The following is a 17,275-nucleotide window of genomic DNA, read 5'->3' on the forward strand; positions in this document are numbered from 1 at the left end:
GAGATCTCTAGTTGCATCTGCAAAGACCGTTTGTCAAAATAAGGTCACGCTTGTATGTCCCCAGGGTTACAATGAGACATGTTCTCAGGGCTGCTGTTCAGCCCACTGTGGTTGGGGTTAAGCCCTCTGCTCCGGGTGTGGTGGTGTTTCCTACAGATGGATTTCTTCAGCTCAGCTGGCGGGTGAGGCTAGTAGGGCCTCCGGACGTGCAGAGCAGAGCAGGGCCCAGGCTTCAGCCGCAGTTTCCACTTGGCTACTTCGCTGCCAGGGTCTGTATACAGGAGTTGGATGCCTCCGAGAAGCTCTTGCGGGGCCCCTGGGGCTGAGTCTCTGCCCCCCACCCACCCCGTGGACGTGCTCCTCTCTGGAAAGTCTGGGATCACTGTGTGCTGCGTCACTGTCCCGTGAATCGCCCCATGCAGCCCTGGGTGTGAATGGCCTCCACCCCAGGATGAAGTCCTTGTGGCTTTCAGACAACTTGGCACCCAGAGTCCCCAGCCTTCACCCACCACCCCCACCCCGCCCCGCTTCAGTTACACACCGTGCACGCTCAGGAGACAAGCACCTGGCTGTCTTTGGGGTGACCCCAGTCTGGGCACCATCTCTCAGGGGTGGCCCCCTGGCACAGGCTCCACCTCAAACTTTACATCTGGTGACATCTCATGATAAAGCTACCCCGGGCCAAGTTGTTGAGTTTTGGGGACACTCTGACAGGCCTGAGAGGATTCCATATGCCATGTGACTGGTGAACCTGGTTGTGAAAGGCAGACCTCCTCCAGCCACAACCTGTTTCCATCTTCCTGCTTTAGTGCCACGCTTGGCAACACGTCCAGGAGCATGGGCATTTCTCAGGGACTCGTTCAGTCCTGGTCTTGCCACTGTGCCACGTCCTGGAATCTTACCGCAGAAAGGGTGCCAGCCACTGAAGGAGCAGGCGTGCTGCCCACCCCACTGCCACTGGAGACCTGGCTTGAGTCCTGGCTGCTGCAGGGCGCCTAGCACTCCTGGTCACCCAATGTAGGACAGGGCCCCCACCACACAGAAAGACACCCTCGAGCACAAATACAACTTCAACTTAAGTTTGTTTAACTCAAGTTTAAAAAATAAATAAATAAATAAAGGATGCAAACAAGGGCAAAAGAAGGATCCCACAGAGCACACTGCCTGTGTAGGGCCATACTGCAGGGCCACCTGGCCAAGGCTGAGATAGAGCATTTCCTGGACTGTCCAGGCCCACGTCTGCCAGCTACAGAGCCAGAACTGGTGAGCCCAAGCAGAGCCAGGTGCTGTCCTCACCAGGGTAGGAGCAGCAGGACTCTCCCCTTAAGGTCTTAAGCACATTGCTGTCTGGACATGCACGCCCGCCCGCCCGCCCTCCCTTCTTCCCTCCCTCGGCTCTCGTGGAAGGGTCAAACCTCACCAGGCCCTGTGGTTGGCAGGAATTCCCACATCGCCTTTTTCTAACCACAGGCAGGACCTGGGCCAGGGTCCTGTCCTTGCCATCACACGGTTTCATACCTCTTTTTTCCCCAACCAACCTCCTCTCAAACCCACTAGGTGTGGGTGGTGCCATCAGTCTCTGTACCCCAGTGAGAGCCTGGGTGGGCTCCACCTGCCTCTGTAGGGATGTGGACCCCGACCTGCTGCCTGGCCTGTGCTTTCAGCCATGCTGTGCTGTTCAGCCCCACAGAGCTTCAGTTAGATTCGGCCGAGCGAGCACGGTCTCTCCAGTGGACTGGCATTTAGTCTCTCCAGTGGACTGGCGTTTAAGGACTGTCCTCCCTAAAGTGGCCCTGAGTTATCTCAGCCTGGACCTGAGTATTCAGAACAAAGCTGTGAGTGATGCCAGCTTCAGGGGAATGAGGCTAGGTGTGCCCGACTGTGTCCCAAACAGCTGTTGGCCACTCTATGGGGACTTCAGACACACAAGCAGACGGTCACTCACAGGAGAGCCATCCTAAGGAGAAAAAATGAGAGCAAAGGCCTGGAGCCTTCTGCACCAGAGAGCGAGTCCATGGGGGCCCCTGAGAGTCCCAGTGTGTGTTCCAGGCCGTGTACTCGTCCTCCCCCCACACAGGCGTGGATGCCCTGGTCCTGCCGTCACAGACACGTCTCTGCCTTCTTCCTGGAAGCGAGGTGGGGTGGCTGTGGTGACTGAGTCCCCTGCTGCTGCCGCTTCTTCAGTGCCCTATAGGCCTGCACGGCCTGCTCTCTCTCCTCCCCAATAATCCGCTGTCGGGCCAGTGACGTGGTCAGAGACTGGGACATGCCACCAGAGCTCAAAAGCTTCCTCAGCATCAGCGATTTCTTCCCAGGCTAAAGAACAGAGATGGAAGACTGATGCCAGGTTCAGGAAGGAGGGGAGATGATGAAGAACCCGTGTTGGTCCAACAGCTGTATGCCTGGTGAGAATGTGGCATTCCATGCAGGCTCCCGACCAGGCCTACTTACCTGGCCCCTGCTCGCGCTCGACCTGGGCTGGGCAGTCAGCTCTGGGGGCTGCAGGGCCACCTCGCCAAACTTCACTGGGTCTGGGGGGACAGAGGAGCACACTGATGCCTCTGCCCATGCAACCACCAACCCCGGGCCCCAGGACCCGGCCACCCATCGGCCGCCTGCCACCCCCCAACCCCGCTGACACATAGGTGCCCAGGAAGAGCTACCTCGGAGCAGCTCCTGCTCCAGCCTTTCTGCTGCCTTCTCCTCCCTCCTCTGCCGGATTTTATCCAGTCGCCGTTGCTGGAACCTGAGAAAGAAAGCACAATGCTGCTCAGACTCCTAAAGTCTCACCTCATCGGACTCAAGGCAGAGGTCACCCCTGTCCAGGAGGATGCCCCACAGCAGAGCCCAGCGAGTTGCTGCCAAGTCCCCACTCTGGCAACCACCTACCCCCACAGCCATGCGCCCGAGGGGGCCCTGAACAGCAGGCCCCAGAGTTCCAAGTCCACGTTCTCAGTGGGGGACACTGTGCTCCCTAGGGCACACCTGGAGACATTCTGGGTGGTCACAATGGGTGGGGTGCTCCTGGCACCTCAGGGGTAGAGGCCAGGCTGTTGCTGGCCGTGCTGTATACAATGCCCCCCATCCCCACCCCAAGACTCACTGGCCCCAATGTGGATTGTGCTGCTGCACCTAAACGGTCTCATAGAGCAGCACTGTGTTCAGGAGATCGCTGCGGCTCTAGGTGGCACGTGGGACAGTTTTCTGTGACGTACTTTTTGTCACTTGAGCTGACTACCAGTACGGAGAGCGCTCGGGTGCGGGCAGCCCCAGGAGGCTGCAGACCATCTGCAACCCTCACAGCTGTTAAATGAAGCTTGGAGCAGCTCATCTCAAAAACCACAGTTATGGCAGGAACATCTCAAAGAGCTCTTTTTTTATTGAAACAACCTCCCATGGGTGCCTGAGTGGCTCAGTGGTTGAGCATCTGCCTTTGGCCTGGGGCGTGACCCCGGGGTCCTGGGCTTGAGTCCCACATCGAGCTCCCCGCAGGGAGCCTGCTTCTCCCTCTGCCTGTGTCTCAGCCTCTCTCTGTGTCTCTCAGGAATAAGTAAAATCTATAAAAGAAAAAAAAACCACCTCTCAGCCCCTGCCCACAGGCCCAGGGAGGCGGCCCATGGCTTCCTTCCCAGGCTTCTACAAGGCTGGGGGGCAGAGGAGCTACAGCTGGTGGTAGGCTCCCTCTTGGTGCCGGATGCCACCCTCAGGAACCCTGCAAGGATCTCACCCGAGCCCCCGCTGGACATGCCAGTATCCCTGCTTTACAGATGAGGCACTGGAACCGAAAGAGGTCACAGCTGAAGGCCCCCCAACTTCAGGGAAACGACCCCAGATCAGGTTCTCGGAGAAGAGGTGGCATCAGCCAGGCAGAAGCAGGGGAGCCCCAGAGCCGCGTGGGATCCCCCACCTGCAGTACCCATCTCCAGCGGGCAACCATGGTCCCCCAGGAGCCAGCAAGCCTTCCTGAGCGAGCATCAGCCTCATCTCCCCTTCTCCCCTATTACAACTGCCCTCGACCTCATCTGGCTCTTGGCCCCCCTTGATGAGAAAGGCAAAGACAAAGCTAGGCCACGAGTTCTGTGGATTCAGAGGCTCCCTGAACCCCCAGGGTTAAGAAGCTCTGACAGAGAGAAAAACGCTCAGCAACCAACCAGGTTTTCACTTCCTTCTGTGCTCCCCCTGAGTCGTGGGGTGGGGTGCTGGTCCCCCAGCAAGAAAACACTGTCACCGCAGAGAACAGTCACAGGATCCCTACCTCACCCCTACTCACGCTTTCTTCCGCTCCGACTTCTCCTTTTTGGGAGCCACTGGCACCTCAGGCTGCCGGACCACCTGGTTCTTGCTGAGGAAGAGCACGTGCTGGGCCTCCTGCTCCATTCGCTGGACGTAGGCCTTCTCAGACTCCCACTTCCTCTGCTTGAATTTGGGGACCACGATGTCCGGCTCCACTCCCTTGGCTTCCTTCTCCAGTGTCTTTCTGAAGGCCACCTGGGCTGAGGACAAAAGGAGATGTCGGGGGTGTGGTGCTGGGGGGCTCCATGCTCCTGTCCCTGTGCGGAGCCACAGGGAAGACCAGACTCCAGTAAGTGGGGGCAGCCCAACCACGGGAGCTAGAGAGGATTTGCAATGCCCAGCTCAGGCAGCCACGCGGAGGGATCTGCACGCCCACTGCTGGGCATCAAAGACATCCACCACAGCTCTGTTCAAAAGGAAAACAGCCAGATAACCTAAACATTAGTCAACTGGGGACTCGGTGAATCACTACCCCGTTTATGTAACGATTCACCGCACAAACCCAGAACGTTAACCAATGCACAGAAGGAACGTGTAGCTTTTCCATCATGGATACATGAGAACTTGTGTGGTATTTCTCTGCGGCAGGTATATGGGAGGATGAACAGTGCTTTGTTTCAGGTGGAGGAGCAGGATTCAGAGACAGGGAGGGGCGCTATGCCATACCTTATACCTTTCACCACTGTGTGTGACTGTAGGTCTTAAATAACCCAAACTAAGAACCAGTTCAGTAAAGCACAGTTCAAAATGTGCCACCTTCCGCTGGCGCCAGTACACCGACTGTACTTCCCACCTTCCCTGCCTCTGTCACTATCTCTTTATACCCGTATACCTCCCAATGAAAAACCAGAAGGTTACAAAAAAATCGATGTAAAAACTTGAGAAGACAAACGTATATGCGCAAAACACCAACAAGCCAGACTCCATTCTCCGTGTCCTCTCTGGCAGAGGCTGACAGGTACGCACCCAACCCGGCCTTGAGTGAGGGGTTGGAAAGGTAAGCTTTTTGGGGGAGGCAGGGTTTCATCAATTCCCTCCTTCACCTCCGGAAAACAGCCACTTCTCCCCACATCATTTTGCAACAGCTTCACTGGCCTGCCCTGCCCAAGCCCTCAATTGTTTCAGAGATCGTTTCTCAAAGTACATCTGAACCCATCATCCCTTCGGATGGATCTCTGCTAGTTTGGGGGGCGGGAATCAACAATCCTTACAAGAGGGCTCTGTCGAAACCTCATCTGAGGGCAGCCCAGGTGGCTCAGCGGTTTAGCAGCTTCAGCCCAGGGTGTGATCCTGGGGTCCCGGGATCCAGACCCACGTCGGGCTGCCTGCATGGAGCCTGCTTCTCCCTCTGCCTGTGCCTCTGCCTCTCTCTCTCTCATGAATAAATAAGTTAAAATCTTAAAAAAAAAAAAAAAAAGCCTCATCTGAAACCACGCTGCCACCTGCTGCCAGCCACCTCCTTGGCCCTGGGGACACCAGCCTTTGGTCAGAGCCCCACGTGCTCCTGCACCTTCGGACCACCGCGAGCTGGCGGGTTTCTTCTGCTGAAGCCCGGGTGCACATCCAGGCAGCTGGGGACTGGGACACACACAGCTGCATCGCCGCCCAGCCCGGGCCTGCACGTTACCTTCTCTCTTCCTCTTCCTGTTACTGGTGGCATTTTTCATCTCCTGGCGGCTCCTCATAATCTCTCGGAGGCGGAAGGGGATTTCCTGTTCATCCTGGTTCTTGGGCTTGCAATTCACTTTCTTCTTTTCTTTGCTGGAGCGAGAATAGGAGGGTGGGACGCGAGCTAGGTTCGGCATAGGCGGAGTCAGAGGCGCCGAAGCTGGGCTGGCAAGGGCACCGGCAGGCCGCCTGGCTGCTGGGGTGCGGGCCCGGCGAGGGCGCATCCTGCCCGGGGGCCGCCCCTGCGCTGGGTTCTCGCAGGCGCTGGCCCAGGAGGGCGGGAGGGCAGCTGCCTAGTGCCCGGCCGGAGACCCTGGAGCCTCCGCACCACCCCCCCCCAAGCCGATCCTCCGGCGCGCCCGCCCCCCGGGCAGAGCGGGGCGGGCAGGGAGCGCGGGCGCTGAGACCCACCTGCGCGGCCCGGGCCACGGCGCTGAGCGCTGCTTCCCCGGCGGCTGCCGCCCCTGCGGCCGCCCTGGACCCCCCGGGCACACGGGCGCAGCCCCTCCGCGTCGGGCCGCCGCCATCCCCACGCCGGGCGCTCCCGGGCCAAGGCACTTCCGCCCTTCCGCGGGCCCCGCCCCACGCCGCCACTTCCGCTTCCTGCGCTCAGCCCGCCGCCCGTTGGCCAGGGTGGCTGCCCGTCACGCCGCCGGCGGGGCCGACGCGCGTGTGCAGAGGATGCTGCTGCGGAGCCTGGCCGGGGGAGGCCGGTCGGCGGCAGCTGCTGCGCGCGCTGCGGCAAGTACCGGCGGGCGCGTGCGGGAGGCCGGGGACCCGCGCTCCTGCTCCTGCTCCTCGCGCCAGTGAGGCCGAGGCGGCGCGGCAGGGTCGAGGGCCCGGAGACGGCAGAGCAGGGGACAGGACCGTGCGGCCCGGGCCGGAGAAGGCACAGAAGGGCGCAACCGTGCCTCTGGGGGGAGGGGGCTGCCCTCGGGGCCTTGGGCGGTGACCTGGGGGAGGCCAGGGCCGCGGGGGATGGCCCAGCCCGGTAGAGGGAGGGAGGAGCCACTTCCACCCTGCCCCCATTTCTGCCCACGGTGGGGTGCCACCTACCCGCCCCCCGCACCTGCTGGAGTGTGCACGGACTGCCTGTCCCTGACTCAGCATCTGCCTGGCCCTTACATCCACGTCACAGAGGGTAAACCGAGTCTGCAGGCGAAGTAACCTATCTCAGGTCTCCTGGGAGATGAGGAAGCAGAGACGCACCACCTTGAGCCCCCTGCCAGTTCCCCCGGAGCTGGGGGCAGGCAAGGCCTCACGAGCATCTGTCCTCTTAGGGGCCGCGGCCACTCTGCAGCTGGGACCCGCGCCCAAGGCTTCCCGGAGGCAGCAGCATTCTCTACAGGCCTCAGGCCCGGATCCAGGTCCGTGACGGCCACGGAGAGTCTGGAAAGGACCACGCAGAGGTGGGCTGTCCATCAGGTGCAGATGGCACCAGGCAGCCCAAGTCCTCCCTGCCCGGCGGGGGCCCTGCAGAAGCCCCGTATGCCCCGCCCCCTGAGCTCCAGCTCCCCACAAACTGCTGCATGAGTGGCTGCCCCAACTGCGTGTGGGTGGAGTACGCAGATGCGCTGCTGCAGCACTACCAGGATGGTGGGGAGCGCGCCCTGGCTGCCCTGGAGGAACACGTGGCTGACCAGAACCTCAAGGCCTTCCTCAGGTTGGAGATCCAGCTCCGAGTGAGGAGTGGAGGCTGAGCCGACTCACCCGAACAACCACACAGGCTCCAGCCAGACGGCTCCACCACAGGGAGCAACACAGAGCTTTATTCTCGGCCCTTCACGTGGCAGGTGTCAGACGGCAGTAGGAAGCATCATTTACTGACTTTATCTGAGAATAAATAAGTTCTTGTGGTTGGACAGGAGGTTTCTGTGCTGTTCCCTTAGGACTTAAGTTACGTTGTCGAAGAAAGCAGGTTGGGGTTGCCATCCAAGTGTTATCGTCAGCCTATAGCTTTCACCAACCTATACAAGTGAAGTAAGATCCATTGCTTTGAATATCCGCATAATGACAACCCCAGGAGCCCCCTTCCATGCCCCCGCACCCCAGGAGTCCTGCCCCGAGGTCAGCTCTGGTTATTCTCAGTGGCCGAGGGAGGATCACCCAGTCCCATGAAGTTGCCATTGGCAAAGCCCTTGGCAGGCAGGAACCCCGGTCGGCAGCCTGGGAAGGGTCCGTTCTTCCAGCTGCAGGGCTCCTGGGGAGACAACCCATTCAGCAGCCAGGTAGAAAGCCGTGCATCAGCCCGCAGGGGCCTGACCCTCCAGCCCTCCCAACCCACTTAGCCACGACCATTGAGGCAACTGGCCAGGTGTAAGGACCCGGAGGCCTCCGGCATCAGCCCTAGAATCAGCCTCCTGGCACTAGCCTGGTCCTCAGCTGCAGACCTGGCCACAGGACCGTTGAGCCCAGGAAGAACTTTATCTTTGGGCCCCCACTGCCCATCTCCACCTCCTGCTCACCCCCATCATGGAACTAACCCCACTTATCTCCCTCCCCCAGCAAGCCCAGGCGCTCATACCAGCGGCCTAGATGGAGCAGAGGCCAAGGACCTTGTGTGTGTTTTCTCTCATCTAAAGGAAAAGCTAAGGTTGTAGCATAAATCCATGACGGGTTTGAGCTGGTAAACAGGCCTTCCCAGGGAGGAGCTTTAACATAAAGCTAGCGTGTTCCATAGAGATGTGTGGGCGAGAGAATGGAAGCAAAACGCGGTGCCTCGTCAGATGCCTGTAGCTCAGGCTGGACAGCTACGTGCCTCCTTTCCGGAGGCTTTGGATGGTTCAGAGAAATCTGGTTTATTTATTTTTAAAAGATTCTATTTTTATCTATTCACGAGAGACAGAGAGGGGCAGAGACACAGGCAGAGGGAGAGGCAGGCTCCCTGCAGGGAACCCGATGTGGGACTCGATCCCAGGTCTCCAGGACCACGCCCTGGGCTGAAGGTGGTGCTAAACCGCTGAGCCACCCGGGCTGCCGGAGAAATCTGGTTTATGGTGACACAGCTCTATTAGGCTGTATCTCAGAGAGCTGCCCGTTTAACCCATTCTCCTACAAGTTCGAAAATGTCCCAGAAAGAGAAAGACTTTCCCCAGAGACAGCAGCACAGCAATGCGTGGTGGGCTCCGAGGCTCCACAAGGCCGTGGCTTACATCCGAGACGCAGAGGTTTTTTTGTACGCACCTGTGCGTGTGTGCAGGTGCACATCTGGAGGATCCCACTAAATTAGCCCCACTGCAGAGAGCAAGCGTCACAGCGGAGTGCTGTGCGGTGTGAGATGTCTCCAGAGGGCAGCCACCTTGTCCTTGCAGCCAGGTGAGCTCGTCCGACACGTAGCACACGGGAGTCGGGGATGCCCGAGGTGCCAGCTCCAGGCTCGCCCAGAATCACCCAGGTGTGGGTCTTGTCTGTTCATTCATTTGTGTCACGGGCCTGGTTGACCACCTGTGTCGTGTCTGGCGCTGGGCTAGAAGCTGGGGTCTACTGGAAACGGCTGCTGCGTGCTGCTCTGACGTGGAAGACAGGTCAACACGAGCGTCATCCAGGTGTACAACTGTAAACGTGAAGGACTTGTAGCCTCCATGAGTCCCTATGAAATAGGCATCCTGGTCTATCCTGAGGGGTTGCCCTGAGGAAGTGACCCCTGGGCAGCGCTCTGAGGCCCCAGGAAGAGGCAATGAGACAGGTACACGGTGCAGCAGATGCAAAGATCCTTTTTTTTTTTTTTTAATTTTTATTTATTTATGATAGGCACACAGTGAGAGAGAGAGGCAGAGACACAGGCAGAGGGAGAAGCAGGCTCCATGCACCGGGAGCCTGACGTGGGATTCAATCCTGGGTCTCCAGGATCACGCTCTGGGCCAAAGGCAGGCACTAAACCACTGCGCCACCCAGGGATCCCAGATGCAAAGATCCTGCGGTGGAAAAGGGGCTGGGAGCATATAGAGTGAGGTGAGAGAGAGAAGGTGAGCCCAAAAGAGTAGATAGTGGCCTGACCACACAGGACGCTGGGGGCTGTGAAGACAGGTTTTTTGAAGGTCAGAGGACAAAGTGGGGGGGGGGGTCCCAAGACAACAGCCAGCTCAGTTTGTTCTTTGCTTTGAAGACAAGCAGCTTTAGCAGAGTCTTGCCCTTCTCCGGTGGTTGTGATGGCACAGCCCATCCCTGTCCTGACCCCGTCCCACCTCATCGTTCCTTCGAGCCCTTGACTGCACCCGGGCCCCTTCCCTTGTCTCCTAAATCCTCCGTGGTGATGCCCTCACCCTCCTGAGTGGCCCCGGACAATCTCATTAGTATAGGGTCAGGGGACAATCCTAATCAGCTTACCCAGAAGGTGGATAAATGGCCAGCCGGCACCCTGCTGGGGGATACCTGGCCACTCACACCCGTGACCCTGAGACCTGCCCAGGGCTTGGTGAGTAGTGACCTTCCCCAGTGGCCTGTCTTGGCTGCCACTTACCCGAGGCTCAGAGGGCGGGGAGTTGGCGGGCGTTTCGCTGCCACACTGAGGTCTGTCCTATCCAGAGAGGCTCCCAGCCAGTCACCTTCGGCTCCCCTGTATCAGGTGATGGTTGCAGGCAGTCCCCAGGGCCACCCTCTCAGCTAACCCGAGTGGGCATCGGCCGCAGACTGGACTGGGGCTGGGGCAGCTGGGAGAGCTTGGATGGTGGTTTGCACGAGGCCGGCATCTGAGAGTAGCCATCCTGTATGGGTTGGGGTGTGCACACCGGGCCCACGGCCTGGGGCAGGTGGAGGGGTCCGGCTGGGCCTACACCACCTGGGCTGGGGACGTGGGCGTCAGGGGCCAGAGCAGCCGGGACCACCAGGCCTGCTGCTGGCCGCTGTGGACCCCGTGCACCTCCTGGGCTGGTGCAGGTTCTGGCCCAGAGGACACATCCCAGGGAGGAAGGGTCATGTGGGGTGCAGCCTTCCCCTGGTGGGACCACCTGTCCTCGCCCACCCGTTGGTCTCAGCCCTGATGCTGTAGCCAGCAGCTGGTGGTGGCCCGAGGCTGCGCTCAGGCACTGCAGAGGGGGCCCAAGGGGGGTGGTGCCTGGGCATCTGGCGTGAGGGGCTCCTGTCTGTGTCATGAGCTACCCCCGGAACTTTCTAGGCTCACAGCGGCCCTGAGAGATTAGAGTCACCCTCTGGTGCTAATAGGCTTAGGGGAAGCCGAGTTGCCCTTGAGCAGGGTCAGTGGGGCTTAGGGTGTCCAGGGAGAGGCAGAGGGGAGGTCACCCTGTGCAGCGGGTTCAGGGACACCCGCAGCTGACACACTGCTGCCCAAGGCAGTGTCTGAGCCAGTGAGTGGCCAGCGGATTTGCCAGGAGAGGGAAGAGACTGCGGGGTGGGGGTGGGGAGACGGTTGCTCAGCTCAGCTCGGGACTGGTTCCCAGACAGGCCCCTCCCTGCCCAGCACCCTGCCCTCCAATTCTCCCTTGACTGTTACTGGCACTGCTTGGTGCCCGGCCACCAGGAATGACACTGGGTGTCCCTGCCCCCAGGGATTGCGGTGGGTGGGAACGCAGAAGGGGAGACTCCCGAGGGGGTGCAGCTGGGGGCCTCATTCCCCCTGCCTGACCCCAGGTGGAGCCCCACGTGGAGTTGGCTGGCTGCTCCTGCTGGGGTCATGCTCAGGGCCCCCTGGGTCTCCTGTTCCAGGACTTCCTCTGTTCAGCTGGTTGAGACCTGCAAGGGGGGCAGCCGCAGGGGGGCTGACTGGTGTGCCCCCAGCCCACAGCGTGAGGGAGTCTAGAAGCCAGACGTCGCCGTGGGTTCTCTGCCAACCTGGCCATGAACCTGGAGCCACCGAAGGCCGAGATCCGGTCGGCCACCAGGGTGATTGGGGGGCCCGTCACTCCCAGAAAAGGGCCCCCCAAATTTAAGCAGCGGCAAACCAGGCAGTTCAAGAGCAAGCCCCCCAAGAAAGGCGTCCAAGGGTAAGCAGAGCTGGCGGAGGGGCCCAGCCGCAGGCTACCCAGGAATTGGGGGGGGCGGCCACCCTTTCCTGGCTGAGGTCGGTCCCACCATCCTACTAGGCTGGGGTGGTGCCCCTCATTCCTCAGCATGGAGGTGGGAGGGCTCGGGGCCCCCTGGCACTGTCCCCCTGAGGACCACACTCACTGCCCCTTAGTGACTGGGCCACAGCCCCCGCACCAGCCTGTGTCCCCGCATGCACCCCCACTCCCCTCCTCCTGGCCACTGGCCCTGACCACTCTGTCCTGCAGGTTTGGGGACGACATCCCTGGAATGGAAGGCCTGGGGACAGGTATGACGGCATCTAGGGTCTTCCCAGATCCCCCAACTCTCCCGCGGGCCGTGGGCCTGGGGCCCTGTGCTCCCTGTGCTGTCTCCAGCCGGAGCTTACCTAGGGCATCGCCCCAAGCCTGTCTGTCCTCTGCCCCAACCCCGAGCTTTAGCCTCACCGAGGGGCTGCTCCTTTCAGTGGGTTCGCCGGGTACTTGGAGGTGCCGGAGAGCACCGAGGGGCCCTCGCTGTCCTCTCACCTCCCTGGCGTGCTGTACCCGTACGCTTCCCTCGACACCCTGGGAAGAGGACCTCTGGGCGTGGACAACAGGGCCACGACCCCCCTGATGCCCTGTCCCTTCTCCTGCAGACATCACGGTCATCTGCCCTTGGGAGGCCTTCAACCACCTGGAGCTGCACGAGCTGGCCCAGTACGGCATCATCTAGCGCCAGAGCCTGACCCAGAGGCTTGGGGCCAGGGTCCCTGCCGCCCACTCCGCTCCCTGCTCCGGGTGCCTGCGAGGAGGCCGGCCCCCCCCCGCGGTGTCCAGATGGCCCAGTGTGTGTCTGGAGACCCTCGCAGGGTGGCAGCCTCAGCCCCCAGACGCCCATTACCAGAAGCCCACCAGCTCCCTGCAGGACCCCTCGGGCCCTGCTTCACTTCCACAAACACCGGCCCACAGACCTTCTCTTAGGGCAGGAAGGCCAGGCAGGTGTCCCAGGAATGTGCATCACACCCCGCTCCCCTCCTTTGGTCTAGTGACGAGGACGAGCCCCCCTCACTAGTCTTCCCAGCTGGCGCCCTTGAGCTGAGTGGGCAAGGGGGGGGGTCCCCGGCGGCCTCAGAGCAGCAGCCCTCTGAAGCCAACACAGCAGCAGGAAGCATCCTGTCCAGCATTGCCCATGCTTGCTGTCCCTGTTTCAGAGTAAAGTTAGTGTGGCCCCCACTCACTTGTCTGGAGTGTGTAGGGGGGCAGGGCTGGAGGGTGCAGGTCTGTATGGATGAAGGTGCTGGGGGCAGCGGGGCCCTGGCCAGGCCATGAAGGAGGGAGACCCATTAGATGCAGAGCCTGGCCGGTGGGGGTCGGGGGGTGGTGGGGGTCAGGGGCCGGGAGTCGGGGGCTGGGCAGCACTGGTGAGGCTGGGAGGAGGAGAGCGCAGCCCTGCCGCCCAGGTGAGGGGACAGGTGCAGGGAGAGTGGGCAGTCAGCCGAGTGGCCCAGCCAGCCCGTCCTTGGATGTCCACTGCGGCTGGACAGGTGCCCACCAGTGACCCCGCAGTCCCCCCCCACCCGGACGCCGCACCCTGGGGAATCGGGCACACCTGCACGCACAGGCCTAGTAAAACTGTCCCCAGCAGCAGTTGCCACCTGGAAGCCACCCAAGTGTGTGTCCACATAGACCAGGGGCATTTGTGGGGTGTCTTCATCCCACAGGGACCAGATGGTGATTCTTGGCAAGGGCTCTCTGTGATCCCATTTATGTGAAAGCCAGAAAAACTCACGGTAACTGAAGGCGCTGAAGGCCAGCTTGGGTGGCCACAGGGAGGAGGGAGAGCAGCCCGCTGCCGTGGGCCCCTGACCCTGCCTCGGGTCCCCGTGTTCACGTCGGGAAGAGTCCCCACGCTGCCCGCTTGAGACTGGTGCCATTTACCGTATGAGCCATGCATCTCACGAAAGTTTATTCCCGCCTGGGTCTTGCTTCCGGCCACCACAGTGGACGGGAAAGGGCCGGCCGGTGGTAGGGGAGTGGGGCCACAGGGCTGGGCCTCAGCGGCAGGCATCTGGGGGGCTTAGAGCCTCGGGCGGGGGTCGGAGGTGACGGTCAGGGCAGAGAGGTGGAGGCCTGATGGAGTTCCATCCAGTCTTGGCAGGCGCGAGCCCTCCCCACTGGCCAGGCCCCTCATCCAAGCAGCCGGGGGGGGGGGGGGGGGGGGGGGGCAGACTCTGCTTACACAGGCCTCGGGCGGTGTGGGCGGGGTGGGGTGGGGCGGGGGGCCATGCCTGGCTCAGGGGCTGAGGACAAAAGTCTCCAAAAGAGTGTGACATCAAGTGGTGGCAGGGGGCTCGCCCTAGCAGGGTTGAGGGAACCGGGAAGGAGGTGGACATGGGGCGGGAGGCACAGCAGGTGGAGGAGACCAGGGGTCTGGGCCATGCATGGTGACTCGATGCCTTTCCTGGGTGTCCTGCTGGGCTGTGAGCCCTGGGCCAGCCGGGCCACTTAGGCAGGGGGCCTCTCCCTGGGTGCCCCCGTCCCCGCGGTTCTGGAGCTCTGCAGCAGCCCCTTGCGAACCGCCAGGGCCCTCAGCAGCCCGGCGGCCAACAGGAGCTCGGCCCCCTGGACTGCGACGACTGCGATCGCATAGACGCCAGTGGCCCGGAGGCTCCTGCGGAGCCACCCTCGCAGCAGGGGGCCACAGCCCTGCAGATGCACCACCCTCTGAGCGGCCTCCTCATCCAGGCCCAGAGCTCCGAGGCCACACGGGTCGCTGACGGCCGCCGCATCTTCCCTGGGGCGGATGCAGCAGGAGGCGGGAAGGCTGCAGGCCTGGGCTCCCGGGGAGCTGCAGTTAAAGTGCCTGTGAGGGCACAGGGGCCTCAGACTGCGGGCGGGGCCCACGGTGCGGGGCCCGGTGCCAAGGCGGGTGCCCCTTACCTGCCCTTCAAACCGCCGCGGCCGCACACTCACATGCGCGCACGCGGGCTTGTGCACTCGATGCCCCGCTTCCTACGGTTTGTCCTGCAGGCGGCGGCCTCTGCACACGCAGGCTCGCCCCCGCCCAACCTCACACACAAGCTCTCGTCTCCCGGAAGAGTGGGCCCCGCCAAGCAAGGACCCTTCCTGACACCACGGGGGCTGCCACAGTCCAGTCACACACGGCCCACCAACGAGAAGGCCACGTGGATGCTTCTAGAATGCCTGGCACTTTTTAGTTGGGTACTGGTGGCTGGTTCTCAGGTGTCTATATGACTCCACTACTCATGTCAGTTGTCCTCAAGCAGAATGTAAAAACATACCGTGCCATGTTCCTAAATAGACAATGCTTACAGACACACAGACGGAGACACGACACAGACACATGTACAGACACACACACACACAGACACGTATGCAGACACAGACCTAGACACACACACATGCACACACACAGACACATGCATAGACACACAGACATGTGCACAAGAGACACATGCACACGCAAGATGCACACACATGCACAGATACACGCATGCACACAACAGACACACACCCACATGCACAGACACACGCCGTAGAGGGAGACCTGTGGAGTCCACAGCGATGTCCCCAAGAGCCTAAGTTCACTTGACATTCAGACGTTTTGCATGACGACCTCACTGAAAGCACTCCTCACTTCCTAGTCTGCGGGCTCAGTCTCCCACTAAGATCCCTGTCCACCTGGTCCTGGTGAAAACCCGAGGCGGGGTTTGGCCTGGGCCTGAGTGTGTGTATGTGCGTGTGTGCGCACACTCGTGTGCCAGCGACTGTATCCATGTGGGTGTACGCGGGTGTGGCCTGCTGACCACCAGGGACTGCCCCCTGCACCTGCCGCGCCTGCCCCGTGGCCTCTGGGACTCACAGGTTCCTCGTCCAGTCCTGGTAGGAAGACACCCCACAGCACTGCAGCCCACGCTGCACCTGGTCGATGAGGAAGTGCAGGTCGGGGTCATCCTGATAGTGGGCGACGGCCGCACGCAGGGTGTACTCCAGGCCGTCCTGCAGTGGGCCCCACAGGGCCACCAGCAGGGCACCCAGCACAGCTTCCAGCAGCAGGAAGGCGAGGAGACCCCCAGAGAAGCAGTGCAGCAGGCAGGCGTTCTCACAGAGGGCACCCAGGCAGCCTGCCAGGCTCACTGCGCCGACCGCCAGCCCCCCCAGCGCCAGCCCCAGCATGGGGTCTCTGGGCAGGGCCACCCCACCACTCCCCAGGGGCCCCTTGACTGCCAAGCCCCAGAGCCCGATGGCCAGGGCCAGCAGACCAAGCAGAGAGAAGACAAAGTTGAACAGGAAGGTCAGGTACTTCAGGCAGCTGCTTCCCAAGGGGAGAGGGGAGGCCGGATCGCCCCCAGCCCGCCAGATCTGGTCCTCTCGGGGTGCCGGCCCCGGGTGGTGTGAGGTGAGTGGGCTGCTCCCGGGGAGGGCCCAGCACCCAGCGCCCTGTGGAGGAACGAGGAACAGACAGGGAGACCTCAGGCGCAACATGATACTTGACAGGCAGGTGACCTGCTGGTGGCCAGGTGTCGGGGCCTGGCAACAGGGAAGAGGCTCAGAGGCCCGGGGCGGCCGGGGAGGCTCCAGCGGGCGTGTCCCATGCAGCCAGGCGCCAGAAGGCCCGTTCATGGTGGACGCCAAGCAAGGCGATCCTGGGCAGCAGGTGTCCGCGAGCACACGCCCGTCCCTTCTGCCCTCTGAGCGCGGAGGCCGTGGGCCCCAGGCACGTGGCAGCCAGAGCATCAGTCCAGGGGGGCTTCCCCACCCCGCCAGTCCAGGGGGACTCCCCCACCCCACCACGAAGGGCTGGCCCCGGGGACGGCGCCGTGTACATCCCCCGTCAGGCCAGCCAGCGGCCAGGACCCCTCCGTCGGCGCCACGCTCTGAGCGCCGAGCTGCACGTACGGCTGCACCCGCCGGGCTCGCAGGGCAGCTGGAAGGGGCCCGGGCTGGCCCTGAGCAGGACCCCCGGCCGCGCCCGGCTGCGCTGGTTGTACCAAGTGTGGGGAGTAGAGGAGGGCCGCCTGCGGAGGAGCAGCCCACGGCGGGGGTCTGCGGAAGCCGCGAGAAAGTCTGCCCGCTTGGGCCCTTCATGGTCAATCTCAATTTCAAATCCCCCCCACCCCCTCCCAGCCCTCGGAGACTTCCGTTGTCCCCCTGCAGGGAGGAGAGGCATGGCTGCCCCAGAAATCTGGGAGATCTAGGCTGCTGTGGCCCCACCTCGGGCAGGGCTTCCACGCCAAGCCAGCTGACCAGCAGCGAGCCTCCTGCACCCCCGGCCCCCTCCGCCTGGAATCCTCTTCACTGGGCACCTGGAGCACAGGAGGATTCCCCCCCGC

The 17,275-nt window shown here is 61.9% G+C and overlaps 4 protein-coding genes and 1 long non-coding RNA gene across 6 annotated transcripts; 2 read left to right on the forward strand and 3 right to left on the reverse strand.

Moving 5' to 3' along the window:
- Positions 1–1,063: 1,063 nt before the first annotated feature.
- On the reverse strand, positions 1,064–6,599 carry CCDC137 (coiled-coil domain containing 137). The gene is made up of 6 exons (XM_025468310.3): positions 6,373–6,599; positions 5,921–6,054; positions 4,271–4,493; positions 2,664–2,746; positions 2,452–2,531; positions 1,064–2,316 (listed from the first exon to the last, which is right to left on the reverse strand). The coding sequence occupies exons 1-6, from the start codon at positions 6,486–6,488 to the stop codon at positions 2,101–2,103; spliced, it is 852 nt and encodes a 283-aa protein (XP_025324095.3). The 5' UTR covers positions 6,489–6,599; the 3' UTR covers positions 1,064–2,100.
- On the forward strand, positions 6,590–7,823 carry OXLD1 (oxidoreductase like domain containing 1). The gene is made up of 2 exons (XM_025468314.3): positions 6,590–6,702; positions 7,242–7,823. The coding sequence occupies exons 1-2, from the start codon at positions 6,643–6,645 to the stop codon at positions 7,659–7,661; spliced, it is 480 nt and encodes a 159-aa protein (XP_025324099.1). The 5' UTR covers positions 6,590–6,642; the 3' UTR covers positions 7,662–7,823.
- LOC125755694 (uncharacterized) lies at positions 7,709–8,700 on the reverse strand. Its single transcript, XR_007412761.1, has 2 exons — positions 8,486–8,700; positions 7,709–7,928 (listed from the first exon to the last, which is right to left on the reverse strand). It is a non-coding gene; the product is annotated as an uncharacterized LOC125755694 (long non-coding RNA).
- Positions 8,701–10,053: 1,353 nt separating this feature from the next.
- On the forward strand, positions 10,054–13,154 carry PDE6G (phosphodiesterase 6G). 2 transcript variants are annotated; one of them, XM_049113840.1, is made up of 4 exons: positions 10,054–10,375; positions 11,623–11,900; positions 12,189–12,229; positions 12,578–13,154. In XM_049113840.1, exons 2-4 carry the CDS (start codon positions 11,755–11,757, stop codon positions 12,652–12,654), a joined length of 264 nt encoding a protein of 87 aa, XP_048969797.1. In that variant the 5' UTR covers positions 10,054–10,375; positions 11,623–11,754; the 3' UTR covers positions 12,655–13,154. The 2 variants fall into 2 exon arrangements, with proteins under 2 accessions (XP_048969797.1, XP_025324100.1); XM_025468315.3 differs by lacking the exon at positions 10,054–10,375 and having other exon boundaries at positions 11,386–11,900.
- A 974-nt stretch (positions 13,155–14,128) lies between these two features.
- On the reverse strand, positions 14,129–16,672 carry TSPAN10 (tetraspanin 10). Its single transcript, XM_025468480.3, has 2 exons — positions 15,805–16,672; positions 14,129–14,784 (listed from the first exon to the last, which is right to left on the reverse strand). The coding sequence occupies exons 1-2, from the start codon at positions 16,563–16,565 to the stop codon at positions 14,427–14,429; spliced, it is 1,119 nt and encodes a 372-aa protein (XP_025324265.3). The 5' UTR covers positions 16,566–16,672; the 3' UTR covers positions 14,129–14,426.
- Between the last annotated feature and the right edge of the window lie 603 nt (positions 16,673–17,275).

This window comes from Canis lupus, chromosome 9 (genome assembly GCF_003254725.2).
Source record: "Canis lupus dingo isolate Sandy chromosome 9, ASM325472v2, whole genome shotgun sequence".
In the NCBI taxonomy this organism is placed as follows: domain Eukaryota; kingdom Metazoa; phylum Chordata; class Mammalia; order Carnivora; family Canidae; genus Canis; species Canis lupus.